General features: G+C 44.9%; 1 protein-coding gene across 6 annotated transcripts in view; it reads left to right on the top strand.

Annotated features, from left to right (window-relative positions):
- The window catches only part of ikbkg (inhibitor of nuclear factor kappa B kinase regulatory subunit gamma), a 30,272-nt gene extending 12,894 nt beyond the window's left edge, over nucleotides 1-17,378 (top strand). For 4 of the 6 annotated variants that reach the window (XM_031794902.1, XM_031794903.1, XM_031794906.1 and 1 more), the window contains 7 exons: nucleotides 1,777-1,892; nucleotides 3,609-3,761; nucleotides 7,165-7,237; nucleotides 7,332-7,466; nucleotides 12,214-12,350; nucleotides 12,430-12,503; nucleotides 16,608-17,378. In XM_031794902.1, coding sequence (XP_031650762.1) covers nucleotides 1,777-1,892; nucleotides 3,609-3,761; nucleotides 7,165-7,237; nucleotides 7,332-7,466; nucleotides 12,214-12,350; nucleotides 12,430-12,503; nucleotides 16,608-16,792 — 873 coding nt within the window. In that variant the 3' untranslated portion in view covers nucleotides 16,793-17,378. The remainder of the gene's footprint in view (nucleotides 1-1,776; nucleotides 1,893-3,608; nucleotides 3,762-7,164; nucleotides 7,238-7,331; nucleotides 7,467-12,213; nucleotides 12,351-12,429; nucleotides 12,504-16,607) is intronic. The other 2 variants (XM_031794904.1, XM_031794905.1) reach the window with 1 other exon arrangement.
- The last annotated feature ends 2,054 nt before the right edge of the window (nucleotides 17,379-19,432 follow it).

Consider the following 19,432-nt stretch of genomic DNA (forward strand, 5'->3'; position numbering starts at 1 on the left):
TGCCAGACCACTGACTCAAAGAGCCCTCATTCCCCCCTCCTTCACAGTAGAAGCATCAAACAAGGATCTAAAGACTGTTGACATCTAGTGGAAGCCTTAGGAAGTGCAATATGACCCCATAGACACTGTGTATTCGATAGGCAATGAGTTGAAAAACTACAAACCTCAGATTTCCCACTTCCTGGTTGGATTTTTTTCTCTGGTTTTTGCCTGCCATATGAGTTCTGTTATACTCACAGACATCATTAAAACAGTTTTAGACACTTCAGTGTTTTCCATCCACATCTACTAATATGTGCATATTCTAGCTTTTATGGCAGGCAGTTTAATTTGGGCACGCTTTTCATCCAAAATTCCCAATGCTGCCCCCTACCCTAGAGAAGTTAATAAGCCTACGTATCGGCCTTCGTCAAAAGCCTTCATAGCTGTCTTATTTACCACCACAAACCGATGCTGGCACTGAGACCACACTCAATGAGAAGTATACGGCCAAAAAGGAAAACGCTCATCCAGAGGCGGCGCTCCTAGTGGCCGGGGACTTTAATGCAGGGAAATGTAAATCCGTTTAACCTCATTTCTACCAGAATGTTGAATGTGCAACAGAGACATGTACAAAGGTCTCCCTTGACCTCCATTTGGAAAATCTGACCAAAATTCTATCCTCCTGATTCCTGTTTACAAGCAAAACTAAAGCAGGAAGTACCAGTGACTCACTCAATAGAGAAGTGGTCAGATGACGCAGATGCTAAGCTACAGGACTGTTTTACTAGCAAAGCCTGGAATATGTTGCGGGATTCATCCGATGGCATTGAGGAGTACACCAGATCAATCATCAATAAGTGCATCAATGACAACGTACATACCCCAACCAGAAGCCATGGATTACAGACAACAGCCCACTGAGCTAAAGGGTGGCACTGCCAAGGAGCAGGACTCTAACCCAGAAGTTTACAAGAAATCTCACTACGCCCTCCGACGAACCACCAAACAGGAAAAGCATCAATACAGGACTAAGATTGAATCGTACTTCACCGGCTCCGACACTCGTCAGATATGGCAGGGCTTGCAAACTATTACGGACTACAAAGTGAAGCCCAGCCATGAGCTGAGTGTAGCAGATGAGCTAAATTACTAAATTACAAGCAAGCTAAATTTACGAGCTAAATTACAAGCAACAATGAAGCATGCATGAGAGCATCAGCTGTTCCTGACGACTGTGTCCGATGTGAGTAGGACCTTTAAACAGGTCAATATTCACAAGGCCCAGACAGATTACCAGGACGTGTACTCAGAGCTCGCTCTCTCTGTCTAACAGCTCTCTCTCTCTCTGTCTAACAGCTCTCTCTCTCTCTGTCTAACAGCTCTCTCTCTCTCTCTGTCTAACAGCTCTCTCTCTCTCTCTGTCTAACAGCTCTCTCTCTCTCTCTCTGTCTAACAGCTCTCTCTCTCTCTCTCTGTCTAACAGCTCTCTCTCTCTCTCTCTGTCTAACAGCTCTCTCTCTCTCTCTGTCTAACAGCTCTCTCTCTCTCTCTGTCTAACAGCTCTCTCTCTCTCTCTCTGTCTAACAGCTCTCTCTCTCTCTCTCTGTCTAACAGCTCTCTCTCTCTCTCTCTGTCTAACAGCTCTCTCTCTCTCTCTCTCTCTGTCTAACAGCTCTCTCTCTCTCTCTGTCTAACAGCTCTCTCTCTCTCTGTCTAACAGCTCTCTCTCTCTCTCTCTCTCTCTCTCTGTCTAACAGCTCTCTCTCTGTGTGCGTGCTGTGTCTGTGTGTTTAGCTGGCTAAGGATGGCGAGGCGCTGAAGGCCCAGGTGACGTCTCTTCTGGGTGAGCTGAGAGAGAGACAGAGCTGTCTGGACCAGAGTCAGCAGGACCGCAACATACTGGACGACAAGTATGATAACATGTTTGTGTGTTAACGCTCAGAACATTGCCTAGGGTTAGGGTAACCCCTGTTACCATGGACTCTAAACTAGGCTTCAGCCATCTCAGGGAGCTCACACCTTGTAGTATGCAGACAATCCAGGTCTCAAACCCCTGTTTAGACTGTTACTGCCACTGTGGACTGTAAGCTAGGTTCAGGACTGTTACTGCCACCGTGGACTGTAAGCTAGGTTCAGGACTGTTACTGCCACCGTGGACTGTATGCTAGGTTCAGGACTGTTACTGCCACCGTGGACTGTAAGCTAGGTTCAGGACTGTTACTGCCACCGCGGACTGTAAGCTAGGTTCAGGACTGTTACTGCCACCGCGGACTGTAAGCTGGGTTCAGGACTGTTACTGCCACCGCGGACTGTAAGCTAGGTTCAGGACTGTTACTGCCACCGCGGACTGTAAGCTAGGTTCAGGACTGTTACTGCCACCGTGGACTGTAAGCTAGGTTCAGGACTGTTACTGCCACCGTGGACTGTAATGGAGGTTTTGTAAGGCCGTTAGGTTAGGAAGGATGTGGTGGTCTGGCAGGAGACAAGGGAAACACATTAAGAACACAACAAAGGTGCAGACATGACAAAGTAGTAGCAGCTAATTAACAGGAATATGGGTCTGCCACTAGACGGCTGAGGTGGGGGTCTGCCACTAGACGGCTGAGGTGGGGGTCTGCCACTAGACGGCTGAGGTGGGGGTCTGCCACTAGACGGCTGAGGTGGGGGTCTGCCACTAGACGGCTGAGGTGGGGGTCTGCCACTAGACGGCTGAGGTGGGGGTCTGCCACTAGACGGCTGAGGTGGGGGTCTGCCACTAGACGGCTGAGGTGGGGGTCTGCCACTAGACGGCTGAGGTGGGGGTCTGCCACTAGACGGCCTGAGGTGGGGGTCTGCCACTAGACGGCTGAGGTGGGGGTCTGCCACTAGACGGCTGAGGTGGGGGTCTGCCACTAGACGGCTGAGGTGGGGGTCTGCCACTAGACGGCTGAGGTGGGGGTCTGCCACTAGACGGCTGAGGTGGGGGTCTGCCACTAGACGGCTGAGGTGGGGGTTTAACACCACTGAGAACCAAGGGCAACAAATATATTATTTAGGACATTTCTCCAAAAGTAAAACAAAGAGCCCTTCATCATATCACTCAATTTAAGGAGAGTGCTGCCTCATGGCCTCACAAAGCATGAACTGAACTGGACGGAGCGAGAGGTGATTAGGGTGTGGAGGGAAGGGGTGTGGCCTAGGGGGAGGCCTGTCTGAGGGAAGGGGTGTGGCCTAGGGGGGTCCTGTCAGAGGGAAGGGGAGTGGCCTAGGGGGAGTCTTGTCAGAGGGAAGGGGTGTGGCCTAGGGGGAGTCTTGTCAGAGGGAAGGGGTGTGGCCTAGGGGGGTCCTGTCAGAGGGAAGGGGTGTGGCCTATGGGGAGTCTTGTCAGAGGGAAGGGGTGTGGCCTATGGGGAGTCTTGTCAGAGGGAAGGGGTGTGGCCTATGGGGAGTCTTGTCAGGGGGAAGGGGTGTGGCCTATGGGGAGTCTTGTCAGAGGGAAGGGGAGTGGCCTAGGGGGAGTCTTGTCAGAGGGAAGGGGTGTGGCCTAGGGGGAGTCTTGTCAGAGGGAAGGGGTGTGGCCTAGGGGGAGTCCTGTCAGAGGGCTGTGACCCTTCACAAGTGTTTGTGTTTATAATATGTGTGTGCAGGCTGAGCAGTACTCGGGAGGCGTTGGCAGCATCAGAGAGAGAGATGGAACAACAGAGGAAGCAGCACTCTGTGACGGTAGACAAATTACTGCTGCAGACACACAACCTGGAGACCGCCCTGAAGACTGACCGCCTGGTTATTACTGAGGAGAGGTACACACACAACCTAGAGACTGACCACCTGGTTATTACTGAGGAGAGGTACACACACACACACACACACACACACACACACAGAACCTAGAGACTGACTACCTGGTTATTACTGAAGTGAGGCACACACACAGAACCTAGAGACTGGCCTCACCATTCCATATTTCCACCATACCATTGTATCACCATACTGAGAGACCATATTATCACCATTCTGAGACATCACCATACCATATTATCACCATTCTGAGACATCACCATACCATATCATCACCATACTGAGACCATACCAAATGATCACCATACCATATTATCACCATACTGAGAGACCTCACCATACCATATTATCACCATACTGAGAGACCTCACCATACCATATTATCACCATACCATATTATCACCATACCATATCATCACCATACTGAGAGACCATATATTATCACCATACTGAGAGACCATATATTATCACCATACTGAGAGACCTCACCATACCATATTATCACCATACCATATCACCATACCATATTATCACCATCCTGAGAGACCTCACCATACCATATTATCACCATACCATATTATCACCATACTGAGGGACCTCACCATACCATATTATCACCATACCATATTATCACCATACTGAGAGACCTCACCATACCATATTATCACCATACTGAGGGACCTCACCATACCATATTATCACCATACTGAGAGACCTCACCATACCATATTATCACCATAACCATATTATCACCATACTGAGGGACCTCACCATACCATATTATCACCATACTGAGGGACCTCACCATACCATATTATCACCATACCATATTATCACCATACCATATTATCACCATACTGAGAGACCTCACCATACTGAGAGACCTCACCATACCATATTATCACCATACCATATTATCACCATACCATATTATCACCAGACCATATTATCACCATACCATATTATCATCGTACCATATTATCACCATACCATACTGAGAGACATCACCATACCATATTTTCACCAAACCATTTTATCACCATACCATATTATCACCACCCTGAGACCTCACCATACCATATTATCATCATACAATATTATCACCATACTGAGAGACATCACCATACCATATTATCACCATACCATATCATCAACATACTGAGAGACCATATTATCACCATACCATATCATCACCATACCATATTATCACCATACTGGGAGACCTCACCATACCATATTATCACCATACCATATTATCACCATACCATATTATCACCATACCATATTATCACCATACCATACTGATAGACATCACCATACCATATTATCACCATACCATATTATCACCATACTGAGACTTCATCATCCCATATTATCACCATACAGAGAGACCTCACCATACCATATTATCACCATACCATATTATCGCCATACTGAGAGACCATATTATCACCATACCTTATTATCACCATACCATATTATCACTGTACTGAGAGACATCACCATACCATTTTATCACCATACCATATTATCACCATACTGAGATATTTCACCATACCATATTTTCACCATCCTGAGAGACCTCACCATACCATATTCTCACCATACCATATTATCACCATACTGAGGGACCTCACCATACCATATTATCACCATTCTGAGAGAAATCACCATACCATATTATCACCATACCATATTATCACCATACAGAGAGACCTCACCATACCATATTATCAACATACTAAGAGACTTCACCATACCATATTATCACCATACAGAGAGACCTCACCATACCATATTATCACCATACCATACTGAGAGACCTCATCATTCCATATTATCACCATACAGAGAGACCATACCATATTATCACCATACTAAGAGACCTCACCATACCATATTATCACCATACCATATTATCACCAGACCATATTATCACCCCACCATATTATCACCATACTGAGAGACCTCACCATACCATACCATATTATCACCATACCATATTATCATCATACCATATTATCATCATACCATATTATCACCATAACATATTATCACTATACTGAGAGACCTCACCATACCATATTATCACCATTCTGAGAGACCTCACCATACCATATTGTCACCATACCATATTATCACCATACCATATCTTCAACATACTGAGAGACCTCACCATACCATATCATCACCATACCATATCACCATACCATATTATCACCATACCATATTATCACCATACCATATTGTCACCATACCATATTGTCACCATACCATATTATCACCATACCATATTGTCACCATACCATATTGTCACCATACCATATTATCACCATACTAAGATTCCATGTTGGCTCACTTTTTAAGAAGATGGAAAAACAATCGGCGTCAAATATTGATTTAATATCATCTAAATACTATAACTATTGATGACACGCACACACACTCACCGTGGAGACAGACTTGACGTCGACACACACACACACACTCACCGTGGAGACAGACTTGACGTCGACACACACACACACACACTCACCGTGGAGACAGACTTGACGTCGACACACACACACACACACTCACCGTGGAGACAGACTTGACGTCGACACACACACACACTCACCGTGGAGACAGACTTGACGTCGACACACACACACACACACACTCACCGTGGAGACAGACCTGACGTCGATACACACACACACTCACCGTGGAGACAGACTTGACGTCGACACACACACACTCACCGTGGAGACAGACTTGACGTCGACACACACACTCTCACCGTGGAGACAGACTTGACGTCGCCACACACACACTCACCGTGGAGACAGACTTGACGTCGACACACACACTCTCACCGTGGAGACAGACTTGACGTCGACACACAAACACACACACACACACACACAAACACACTCACCGTGGAGACAGACTTGACGTCGACACACACACACACTCATCGTGGAGACAGACTTGACGTCGACACACACTCATTGTGGAGACAGACTTGACGTCGACACACACACACACACACTCACCGTGGAGACAGACTTGACGTCGACACACACACTCATCGTGGAGACAGACTTGACGTCGACACACACACACACTCATCGTGGAGACAGACTTGACGTCGACACACACACACTCACCGTGGAAACAGACTTGACGTCGACACACACACACTCACCGTGGAGACAGACTTGACGTCGCCACACACACACTCACCGTGGAGACAGACTTGACGTCGACACACACACACTCACCGTGGAGACAGACCTGACGTCGACACACACACACTCACCGTGGAGACAGACTTGACGTCGACACACACACACTCACCGTGGAGACAGACTTGACGTCGACACACACCAATACTGGAATAACCCTCCTCCTCTCTTCCAGGAGGAAGCTAGCCCAGCTGCAGCACGCCTACACCTGTCTGTTTAAGGACTACGACTCCAAACTCAAGACTGAGGTGTGTGTGTGTGTGTGTGTGTGTGTGTGTGTGCGTGTGTGTACCTGTCTGTTTAAGGACTACGACTCCAAACTAACGACTGAGGTGTGTGTAGGGAGGAGACATGGTTGTTCGTCTGGAGGAGGCAGAGAGAGCGTTGGCTCTGAAACAGGATCTGATTGACAAGCTGAAGGAAGAGGTGGAGCAACAGAGAGGATCTCTAGAGACCGTTCCTGTTCTGACTGCCCAGGTACACACACTCACCCCTGTTCTGACTGCCCAGGTACACACACTCACCCCTGTTCTGACTGCCCAGGTACACACACTCACCCCTGTTCTGACTGCCCAGGTACACACACTCACCCCTGTTCTGACTGCCCAGGTACACACACTCACCCCTGTTCTGACTGCCCAGGTACACACACTCACCCCTGTTCTGACTGCCCAGGTACACACACTCACCCCTGTTCTGACTGCCCAGGTACACACACTCACCCCTGTTCTGACTGCCCAGGTACACACACTCACCCCTGTTCTCTCGGCCCAGGTACACACACTCACCCCTGTTCTCTCCGCCCAGGTACACACACTCACCCCTGTTCTGACTGCCCAGGTACACACACTCACCCCTGTTCTGACTGCCCAGGTACACACACTCACCCCTGTTCTGACTGCCCCTGTTGCTTTGGCTAGGGGCTGAGTGCCAGAGGCTTTTACAGAGAAAGCAATAGCCTGCTCTATGAGTGGATTTGCCCCTATATTCAGGAGATGAGACTAGACCAGGGCTGTTCACCTCTAACCCCCTGTTCTTCTCTAGCCCCCTGTTCTCTTCCAGTCCTGGAGGGCTGAAATAGGTGGCCCCTACTTATTTACCCTTCTGGTATTCGTCAGGTGGCCCCCTACTTATTTACCCTTCTGGTATTCATCAGGTGGCCCCCTACTTATTTACCCTTCTGGTATTCATCAGGTGGCCCCCTACTTATTTACCCTTCTGGTATTCGTCAGGTGGCCCCCTACTTATTTACCCTTCTGGTATTCATCAGGTGGCCCCCTACTTATTTACCCTTCTGGTATTCATCAGGTGGCCCCCTACTTATTTACCCTTCTGGTATTCATCAGGTGGCCCCCTACTTATTTTAGAGGACAATGCCCCAGATATGGAAGTTGTATCTGCCACCGGGAGAACAAAGGGCTTTGTGTATCCATGACTACCGGTCACACGGTTTACAACACCGACTCATTCAAGGGTTTTTCTTTATTTTTACTATTTTCTACATTGTAGAATAATTCTGAAGACATCACAACTATGAAATAACACATATGGAATCATGTAGTAACCAAAAAAGTAAATAGATCAATCTTTGCCTTGATGACAGCTTTGCACACTCTTGGCAATCTCTCAACCAGCTTCATGAGGTAGTTACCTGGCATTTCAATTAACAGGTGTGCCTTGTTAAAAGTTAATTTGTGGAATTTCATTCATTCTTAATGTGTTTGAGCCAATCATTTGTGTTGTGACAAGGTAGGGGGGTATACAGAAGATAGTTCTATTTGGTAAAAGACCAAGTCCATATTATGGCAAGAACAGCTCAAATAAGCAAAGAGAAACGACAGTCCATCATTACTTTAAGATATGAAGGTCAGTCAATATGGAAAACTTCAACAACTTTGAAAGTTTCTTCAAGTGCAGTCGCAAAAACCATCAAGCGCTGTGATGAAACTGACTCTCAAGAGGACCGCCACAGGAAAGGAAGACCCTGAGTTAACTCTGCTGCACAGGATACGTTCATTAGAGTTACCTCTGCTGCAGAGGATACGTTCATTAGAGTTACCTCTGCTGCAGAGGATACGTTCATTAGAGTTACCTCTGCTGCAGAGGATACGTTCATTAGAGTTACCTCTGCTGCAGAGGATACGTTCATTAGAGTTACCTCTGCTGCAGAGGATACGTTCATTAGAGTTACCTCTGCTGCAGAGGATACGTTCATTAGAGTTACCTCTGCTGCAGAGGATACGTTCATTAGAGTTACCTCTGCTGCAGAGGATACGTTCATTAGAGTTACCTCTGCTGCAGAGGATACGTTCATTAGAGTTACCAGGCTCAGAAATTGCAGCCCAAATGCTTCACAGACTTCAAGTAACAGCCACCTCTCAACATCAACTGTTTAGAGGAGACTGTTGTGAATCAGGCCTTCATAGTCGACTAGCTGCAAAGAAACCACTACTAAAGGACCCCACTAACAAGAAGACACTTGCTTGGACCAATAAACACGAGCAATGGACATTCAACTGGTGGAAATCTGTCCTTTGGTCTGATGAGTCCAAATTGGAGACGTTTGGTTCCAACCGCTGTGTCTTTGTGAGACGCGGTGTGGGTGAACGGATGATCTCCACATGTGTATTTCCCACCGTGAAGCATGGAGGAGGAGGTGTGATGGTGATGGTTTGGGGGTGCTTTGCTGGTGGCAGTGTCTTTGATTTATTTAGAATTCAAGGCACACTTAACCAGCATGACTACCACAGCATTATGCAGTGATACGCCATCCCACCTGGTTTGGGCTTAGTTGGACTATCATTTGTTTTTCAACAGGACAATGACCCGACACACCTCCAGGATGTTTAAGAGCAATTTTACCAAGTGATGGAGTGCTGCATCAGATGACCTGGCCTCCACAATCACCTGACCTCAACCCAATTGAGATGGTTTGAGATGAGTTGGACCACAGAGTGAAGGAGAAGCAGCCAATAAGTACTCAGCATATGTGGGAACTCCTTCAAGACGGTTGAAAAAGCATTCCAGGTGAAGCTGGTTGAGAAAATGTCAAGTTTGCAAAGCTGTCATCAAGGCAAAGGGTGGCTATTTGAAGAATCGCACATATAAAATATATTTTGATTTGTTTAACACTTTTTGGTTACTACATGATTCCATATGTGTTATTTCATAGTTTTGACGTCTTCATTATTATTCTACAATGTAGAAAATAGTCCAAATAAAGAAAAACCCTTGATGAGTAGGTGTTCTAACTAAAACCCTTGATGAGTAGGTGTTCTAAAACCCTTGATGAGTAGGTGTTCTAAACCCTTGATGAGTAGGTGTTCTAAAACCCTTGATGAGTAGGTGTTCTAAAACCCTTGATGAGTAGGTGTTCTAAACCCTTGATGAGTAGGTGTTCTAAAACCCTTGATGAGTAGGTGTTCTAAAACCCTTGATGAGTAGGTGTTCTAAACCCTTGATGAGTAGGTGTTCTAAAACCCTTGATGAGTAGGTGTTCTAAAACCCTTGATGAGTAGGTGTTCTAAACCCTTGATGAGTAGGTGTTCTAAAACCCTTGATGAGTAGGTGTTCTAAAACCCTTGATGAGTAGGTGTTCTAAAACCCTTGATGAGTAGGTGTTCTAAAACCCTTGATGAGTAGGTGTTCTAAAACCCTTGATGAGTAGGTGTTCTAAACCCTTGATGAGTAGGTGTTCTAAAACCCTTGATGAGTAGGTGTTCTAAAACCCTTGATGAGTAGGTGTTCTAAAACCCTTGATGAGTAGGTGTTCTAAAACCCTTGATGAGTAGGTGTTCTAAAACCCTTGATGAGTAGGTGTTCTAAAACCCTTGATGAGTAGGTGTTCTAAAACCCTTGATGAGTAGGTGTTCTAAAACCCTTGATGAGTAGGTGTTCTAAAACCCTTGATGAGTAGGTGTTCTAAAACCCTTGATGAGTAGGTGTTCTAAAACCCTTGATGAGTAGGTGTTCTAAAACCCTTGATGAGTAGGTGTTCTAAAACCCTTGATGAGTAGGTGTTCTAAAACCCTTGATGAGTAGGTGTTCTAAAACCCTTGATGAGTAGGTGTTCTAAAACCCTTGATGAGTAGGTGTTCTAAAACCCTTGATGAGTAGGTGTTCTAAAACCCTTGATGAGTAGGTGTTCTAAAACCCTTGATGAGTAGGTGTTCTAAAACCCTTGATGAGTAGGTGTTCTAAAACCCTTGATGAGTAGGTGTTCTAAAACCCTTGATGAGTAGGTGTTCTAAAACCCTTGATGAGTAGGTGTTCTAAAACCCTTGATGAGTAGGTGTTCTAAAACCCTTGATGAGTAGGTGTTCTAAAACCCTTGATGAGTAGGTGTTCTAAAACCCTTGATGAGTAGGTGTTCTAAAACCCTTGATGAGTAGGTGTTCTAAAACCCTTGATGAGTAGGTGTTCTAAAACCCTTGATGAGTAGGTGTTCTAAAACCCTTGATGAGTAGGTGTTCTAAAACCCTTGATGAGTAGGTGTTCTAAAACCCTTGATGAGTAGGTGTTGTAAACCCTTGATGAGTAGGTGTTGTAAACCCTTGATGAGTAGGTGTTCTAAAACCCTTGATGAGTAGGTGTTCTAAAACCCTTGATGAGTAGGTGTTCTAAAACCCTTGATGAGTAGGTGTTCTAAAACCCTTGATGAGTAGGTGTTCTAAAACCCTTGATGAGTAGGTGTTCTAAAACCCTTGATGAGTAGGTGTTCTAAAACCCTTGATGAGTAGGTGTTCTAAAACCCTTGATGAGTAGGTGTTCTAAAACCCTTGATGAGTAGGTGTTCTAAAACCCTTGATGAGTAGGTGTTGTAAACCCTTGATGAGTAGGTGTTGTAAACCCTTGATGAGTAGGTGTTGTAACCCTTGATGAGTAGGTGTTGTAAACCCTTGATGAGTAGGTGTTGTAAACCCTTGATGAGTAGGTGTTCTAAAACCCTTGATGAGTAGGTGTTGTAAACCCTTGATGAGTAGGTGTTCTAAAACCCTTGATGAGTAGGTGTTCTAAAACCCTTGATGAGTAGGTGTTCTAAAACCCTTGATGAGTAGGTGTTCTAAAACCCTTGATGAGTAGGTGTTCTAAAACCCTTGATGAGTAGGTGTTCTAAAACCCTTGATGAGTGTTGTAAACCGGTAGTGTACCTGTGACCTTTTGACATTTGAATGATATTTGTATATTGAAATAAAGTGTGTGTGTGTGTGTGTGTGTGTGTCAGGCTGAGATCTACAAGGCAGACTTCCTAGCGGAGCGGGAGGCCAGAGAGAAGTTGAACCAGAGGAAGGAGGAGCTTCAGGACCATCTGAACAAAGCACTGGCTGAGATGGAGCGTCTGAAACAGGAGGGGACCTCACGGTAACACACACACACACACACACACACACTAGAATGGGATTTAGGGATTGATATAATGTAGTGCGTGTTTGTTTTTAAGGGCTCGTATGGAGGAGATGCAGCAGAGACACCTGGATGACTTCATACCACGACCCAACATCCCCCCACAACCAGGTACGTACACACACACACACACACCAACCAGGTACACACACACACACACACACCAACCAGGTACACACACACACACACACACACACACCAACCAGGTACACACACACACCAACCAGGTACACACACCAACCAGGTACACACACACACCAACCAGGTACACACACACACACCAACCAGGTACACACACACACACCAACCAGGTACACACACACACACACACCAACCAGGTACACACACGTACACACACACCAACCAGGTACACACACACACACCAACCAGGTACACACACACCAACCAGGTACACACACACACACACACACACCAACCAGGTACACACACACCAACCAGGTACACACACACACACACACCAACCAGGTACACACACACACACACACCAACCAGGTACACACACACACACACACCAACCAGGTACACACACACACACACACACACCAACCAGGTACACACACACACACACCAACCAGGTACACACACACACACACACCAACCAGGTACACACACACACACACCAACCAGGTACACACACACACCAACCAGGTACACACACACACACACACCAACCAGGTACACACACACACACACCAACCAGGTACACACACACACACACCAACCAGGTACACACACACACACACACACCAACCAGGTACACACACACCACCTACTCATCAAGGGTTTTTCTTTATTTCTACTATTTTCTACATTGTAGAATAATAGTGAAGACATCAAAACTATGAAATAACACATATGGAATCATGTGGTAAGCAAACAATTGTTAAACAAAATATATTTTATATTTGAGATTCATCAAATAGCCACTCTTTGCCAAAGGACAGATCTACCGGTCTAATGATCCACCGGTCTAATGTCCATTGCTCGTGTTTCTTGGCCCAAGCAAGTCTCTTCTTCTTATTGGTGTCCTTTAGTAGTGGTTTTGTTGTAGCAATATGACCATGAAGGCCTGATTCACACAGTCTCCTCTGACTGTTGATGTTGAGATGTCTGTTACTTGAACTCTGTGAAGCATTTTTTGGGCTGCAATTTCTGAGGCTGGTAACTCTAATGAGCTTATCCTCTGCAGCAGAGGTAACTCTGGGTCTTCCATTCCTGTGGCGGTCCTCATGAGAGACAGTTTCATCATATCGCTTGATGGGTTTTGCGACTGCACTTGAAGAAACTTTCCAAGTTCTTGAAATGTTCCGTATTGACTGACCTTCATTTCTTAAAGTGATGATGGACTGTCGTTTCTCTTTGCTTATTTGAGCTGTTCTTGCCATAATATGGACTTGGTATTTTACCAAATAGGGCTATCTTCTGTATACCCCCCTACCTTGTTACAACACAACTGATTGGCTCAAACACATTAAGAAGGAAAGAAATTCCACAAATTAACTTTTAAGAAGGCACACCTGTTAATTGAAATGCCAGGTAACTACCTCATGAAGCTGGTTCCGACTTCAACTGTATACACACACACACACTCACCCAACTTATTGTGGCAAGCTTGTGGAAGGCCACCTGAAACGTTTGACCCAAGTTAAACAATTTAAAGGCAACGCTACCAAATACTAAACTTCTGACCCACTGGCAATGTGATGAAAGAAATAAAAGCTGAAATAAATCATTCTCTCTACTATTATTCTGACATTTCGCATTCTCATATCTCCCTCGCTAGCTTTAAGCACCAGCTGTCAGAGCAGCTCACAGATCAGGTATACAGTGCCTTGCGAAAGTATTCGGCCCCCTTGAACTTTGCGACCTTTTGCCACATTTCAGGCTTCAAACATAAAGATATAAAACTGTATTTTTTTGTGAAGAATCAACAACAAGTAGGACACAATCATGAAGTGGAACGACATTTATTGGATATTTCAAACTTTTTTAACAAATCAAAAACTGAAAAATTGGGCGTGCAAAGTTATTCAGCCTACTTTCAGTGCAGCAAACTCTCTCCAGAAGTTCAGTGAGGATCTCTGAATGATCCAATGTTGACCTAAATGACTAATGATGATAAATACAATCCACCTGTGTGTAATCAAGTCTCCGTATAAATGCACCTGCACTGTGATAGTCTCAGAGGTCCGTTAAAAGCGCAGAGAGCATCATGAAGAACAAGGAACACACCAGGCAGGTCCGAGATACTGTTGTGAAGAAGTTTAAAGCCGGATTTGGATACAAAAAGATTTCCCAAGCTTTAAACATCCCAAGGAGCACTGTGCAAGCGATAATATTGAAATGGAAGGAGTATCAGACCACTGCAAATCTACCAAGACCTGGCCGTCCCTCTAAACTTTCAGCTCATACAAGGAGAAGACTGATCAGAGATGCAGCCAAGAGGCCCATGATCACTCTGGATGAACTGCAGAGATTTACAGCTGAGGTGGGAGACTCTGTCCATAGGACAACAATCAGTCGTATATTGCACAAATCTGGCCTTTATGGAAGAGTGGCAAGAAGAAAGCCATTTCTAAAAGATATCCATAAAAAGTGTAATTTAAAGTTTGCCACAAGCCACCTGGGAGACACACCAAACATGTGGAAGAAGGTGCTCTGGTCAGATGAAACCAAAATTGAACTTTTTGGCAACAATGCAAAACGTTATGTTTGGCGTAAAAGCAACACAGCTTATCACCCTGAACACACCATCCCCACTGTCAAACATGGTGGTGGCAGCATCATGGTTTGGGCCTGCTTTTCTTCAGCAGGGACAGGGAAGATGGTTAAAATTGATGGGAAGATGGATGGAGCCAAATACAGGACCATTCTGGAAGAAAACCTGATGGAGTCTGCAAAAGACCTGAGACTGGGACGGAGATTTGTCTTCCAACAAGACAATGATCCAAAACATAAAGCAAAATCTACAATGGAATGGTTCAAAAATAAACATATCCAGGTGTTAGAATGGCCAAGTCAAAGTCCAGACCTGAATCCAATCGAGAAATGTGAAATGTGGCAAAAGGTCGCAAAGTTCAAGGGGGCCGAATACTTTCGCAAGGCACTGTATATATAACTGAGTAGGGGGTACTGTATGTGTGTGTGTATATATATAACTGAGTAGGGGGTACTGTGTGTGTGTGTATATATATAACTGAGTAGGGGGTACTGTGTGTGTGTGTGTGTGTATATATATAACTGAGTAGGGGGTACTGTGTGTGTGTGTGTGTGTGTGTGTATATATATAACTGAGTAGGGGGTACTGTGTGTGTGTGTATATATATAACTGAGTAGGGGGTACTGTGTGTGTGTGTGTGTGTGTGTGTGTGTGTGTATATATATAACTGAGTAGGGGGTACTGTGTGTGTGTGTGTGTGTGTGTATATATATAACTGAGTAGGGGGTACTGTGTGTGTGTGTGTGTGTGTGTGTGTGTGTGTGTGTGTGTGTATATATAACTGAGTAGGGGGTACTGTGTGTGTATGTATGTGTATATATAACTGAGTAGGGGGTACTGTGTGTGTGTGTGTGTGTGTATATATATAACTGAGTAGGGGGTACTGTGTGTGTGTGTGTGTATATATATAACTGAGTAGGGGGTACTGTGTGTGTGTGTGTGTGTATATATATAACTGAGTAGGGGGTACTGTGTGTGTGTGTGTGTGTGTGTGTGTGTGTGTGTGTGTGTGTGTGTGTGTGTGTGTGTGTATATATATATATAACTGAGTAGGGGGTACTGTGTGTGTGTGTGTGTGTGTGTGTGTGTATATATATAACTGAGTAGGGGGTACTGTGTGTGTGTGTGTGTGTATATATATAACTGAGTAGGGGGTACTGTGTGTGTGTGTATATATAACTGAGTAGGGGGTACTGTGTGTGTGTATATATATAACTGAGTAGGGGGTACTGTGTGTGTGTGTGTGTGTGTGTGTGTGTGTATATATAACTGAGTAGGGGGTACTGTGTGTGTGTGTGTGTATATATATAACTGAGTAGGGGGTACTGTGTGTGTGTGTATATATATAACTGAGTAGGGGGTACTGTGTGTGTGTGTGTGTGTGTATATATATAACTGAGTAGGGGGTACTGTGTGTGTGCGTGTTACTTCATCCCCTATTTTTCTTATTTTCTCTCTTTCTGTTGCATTCCCAGGGGTTGCCTTTAACACGGTTCCTCCCCCTTCCTCCTTCCGCAGCGTGGGATTGGCTGCAGGAGTGGCAGGGGGTGTCTCTGGAGGTGGGGCTGAAGAGCTTCCTGACTACCGCTGTCCAAAGTGCCAGTACCAAGCCCCCGACATGGACACACTGCAGATACATGTCATGGACTGTATCCAGTAACACACACACAGACACATAATCGCACAGTCACTCACACTAGTGATGAGCGGGTCAGCTGTTTGTTCACCCACACCTGCCTGCAGTTGCTAATCACCCATCACCAACCGCCCGACTACATGTGATAAAGAGAAGGTCTGAGGCTGTTACCCTAACCCGCTAATATAGAAAATGGCCTGATGGTACAGTCAAAGATTGCATAACGATTCTTTTTTGACAGGCCTTTTTATATAGGACTATGTTTCTGCTTCTTACCAAAGTGTGTCGGCTATTTGTTCGTCAACGGATGTGGAATTAGATACATGCAGCTACTCTTCTGTCATTATGTTAACCTAGAAGACAACCCCTTACTCACCAGAATGTCATAAATCAATAGAATGAATGCTTCAATCTCCTTGATATCGGTAAAGTTAGTTTTCTCTTAAATCTCTGCTTCTGTCACACAGGAACGGCGTTTAGGGACCGGGGAGAAAATGCAATAATCCCCCCCCCCCCCCCTAAAATACATGAAAGATTTTCTGTGCAAAATTTCCAAATGAAATCAGTTTGACCAGTTTTAAGGACATTAAAAGCTGTTAAAACAACCAAACATGTTTCTGATCAGATTTCAGTTCGGCTTGGATACGTATTTTATGTGGTTGAAATACTGTCACCTTTTATGATGCTGATAAAGACAGCACCTTTTATGATGCTGATAAAGACAGCACCTTTTATGATGCTGATAAAGACAGCACCTTTTATGATGCTGATAAAGACAGCACCTTTTATGATGCTGATAAAGACAGCACCTTTTATGATGCTGATAAAGACAGCACCTTTTATGATGCTGATAAAGACAGCACCTTTTATGATGCTGATAAAGACAGCACCTTTTATGATGCTGATAAAGACAGCACCTTTTATGATGCTGATAAAGACAGCACCTTTTATGATGCTGATAAAGACAGCACCTTTACAGACGGTCCCTAGCCGCATTCTCTCAAAATACTGAAAGAAAGATAGATTTCTCCACTCCGAGTCAAAATGTACATTTGGTGTATAATTTCACAGCAAGAAATCCTTAATTCTCCAGGAGTTCATATTAAGGCTATGTGAAAGGTTATAGACCTGTAGTTAGTTAGTCCACATTGCAGTTTCCATTCAACCCATCTGAACACCACAGTTACCTTGACATGCCATAGGCCTATTTGAAGTCCCCATCTTGTGACTGTCTCATTTGTACAGCGCCTCACAATCATCACACTGCTGTCATCCTCTTTAACCACGTCACTAAATCTTCCCCAAACATTACTGTTCTGGTCCTCCCTTCTCTTTATTTTCAACTCTCCATTTCACAGCTTTTCTCTTATTGAATTCAACTCTGATATTGTCCTTTTTTGCTCAGTGGATCGACATTAAACTTTTTCTGCCCAAGTTCCCAAAAACATTTGGCAATTGTTTTGTATTTGGCAGTACAGTTAGGTCCTAAAGCTGAGACTACACACTGACACCAGATACAGTTAGGTCCTAAAGCTGAGACTACACACTGACACCAGATACAGTTAGGTCCTAAAGCTGAGACTGACACCTGATACAGTTAGGTCCTAAAGCTGAGACTACACACTGACACCAGATACAGTTAGGTCCTAAAGCTGAGACTACACACTGACACCAGATACAGTTAGGTCCTAAAGCTGAGACTGACACCAGATACAGTTAGGTCCTAAAGCTGAGACTGACACCAGATACAGTTAGGTCCTAAAGCTGAGACTACACACTGACACCAGATACAGTTAGGTCCTAAAGCTGAGACTACACACTGACACCAGATACAGTTAGGTCCTAAAGCTGAGACTGACACCTGATACAGTTAGGTCCTAAAGCTGAGACTACACACTGACACCAGATACAGTTAGGTCCTAAAGCTGAGACTACACACTGACACCAGATACAGTTAGGTCCTAAAGCTGAGACTGACACCAGATACAGTTAGGTCCTAAAGCTGAGACTACACACTGACACCAGATACAGTTAGGTCCTAAAGCTGAGACTGACACCAGATACAGTTAGGTCCTAAAGCTGAGACTACACACTGACACCTGCTACAGTTAGGTCCTAAAGCTGAGACTGACACCAGATACAGTTAGGTCCTAAAGCTGAGACTACACACTGACACCAGATACAGTTAGGTCCTAAAGCTGAGACTACACACTGACACCAGATACAGTTAGGTCCTAAAGCTGAGACTGACACCAGATACAGTTAGGTCCTAAAGCTGAGACTGACACCAGATACAGTTAGGTCCTAAAGCTGAGACTACACACTGACACCAGATACAGTTAGGTCCTAAAGCTGAGACTACACACTGACACCAGATACAGTTAGGTCCTAAAGCTGAGACTGACACCTGATACAGTTAGGTCCTAAAGCTGAGACTACACACTGACACCAGATACAGTTAGGTCCTAAAGCTGAGACTACACACTGACACCAGATACAGTTAGGTCCTAAAGCTGAGACTGACACCAGATACAGTTAGGTCCTAAAGCTGAGACTACACACTGACACCAGATACAGTTAGGTCCTAAAGCTGAGACTGACACCAGATACAGTTAGGTCCTAAAGCTGAGACTACACACTGACACCTGCTACAGTTAGGTCCTA

Source organism: Oncorhynchus kisutch, linkage group LG17, assembly GCF_002021735.2.
Source record: "Oncorhynchus kisutch isolate 150728-3 linkage group LG17, Okis_V2, whole genome shotgun sequence".
Lineage (NCBI taxonomy): Eukaryota > Metazoa > Chordata > Actinopteri > Salmoniformes > Salmonidae > Oncorhynchus > Oncorhynchus kisutch.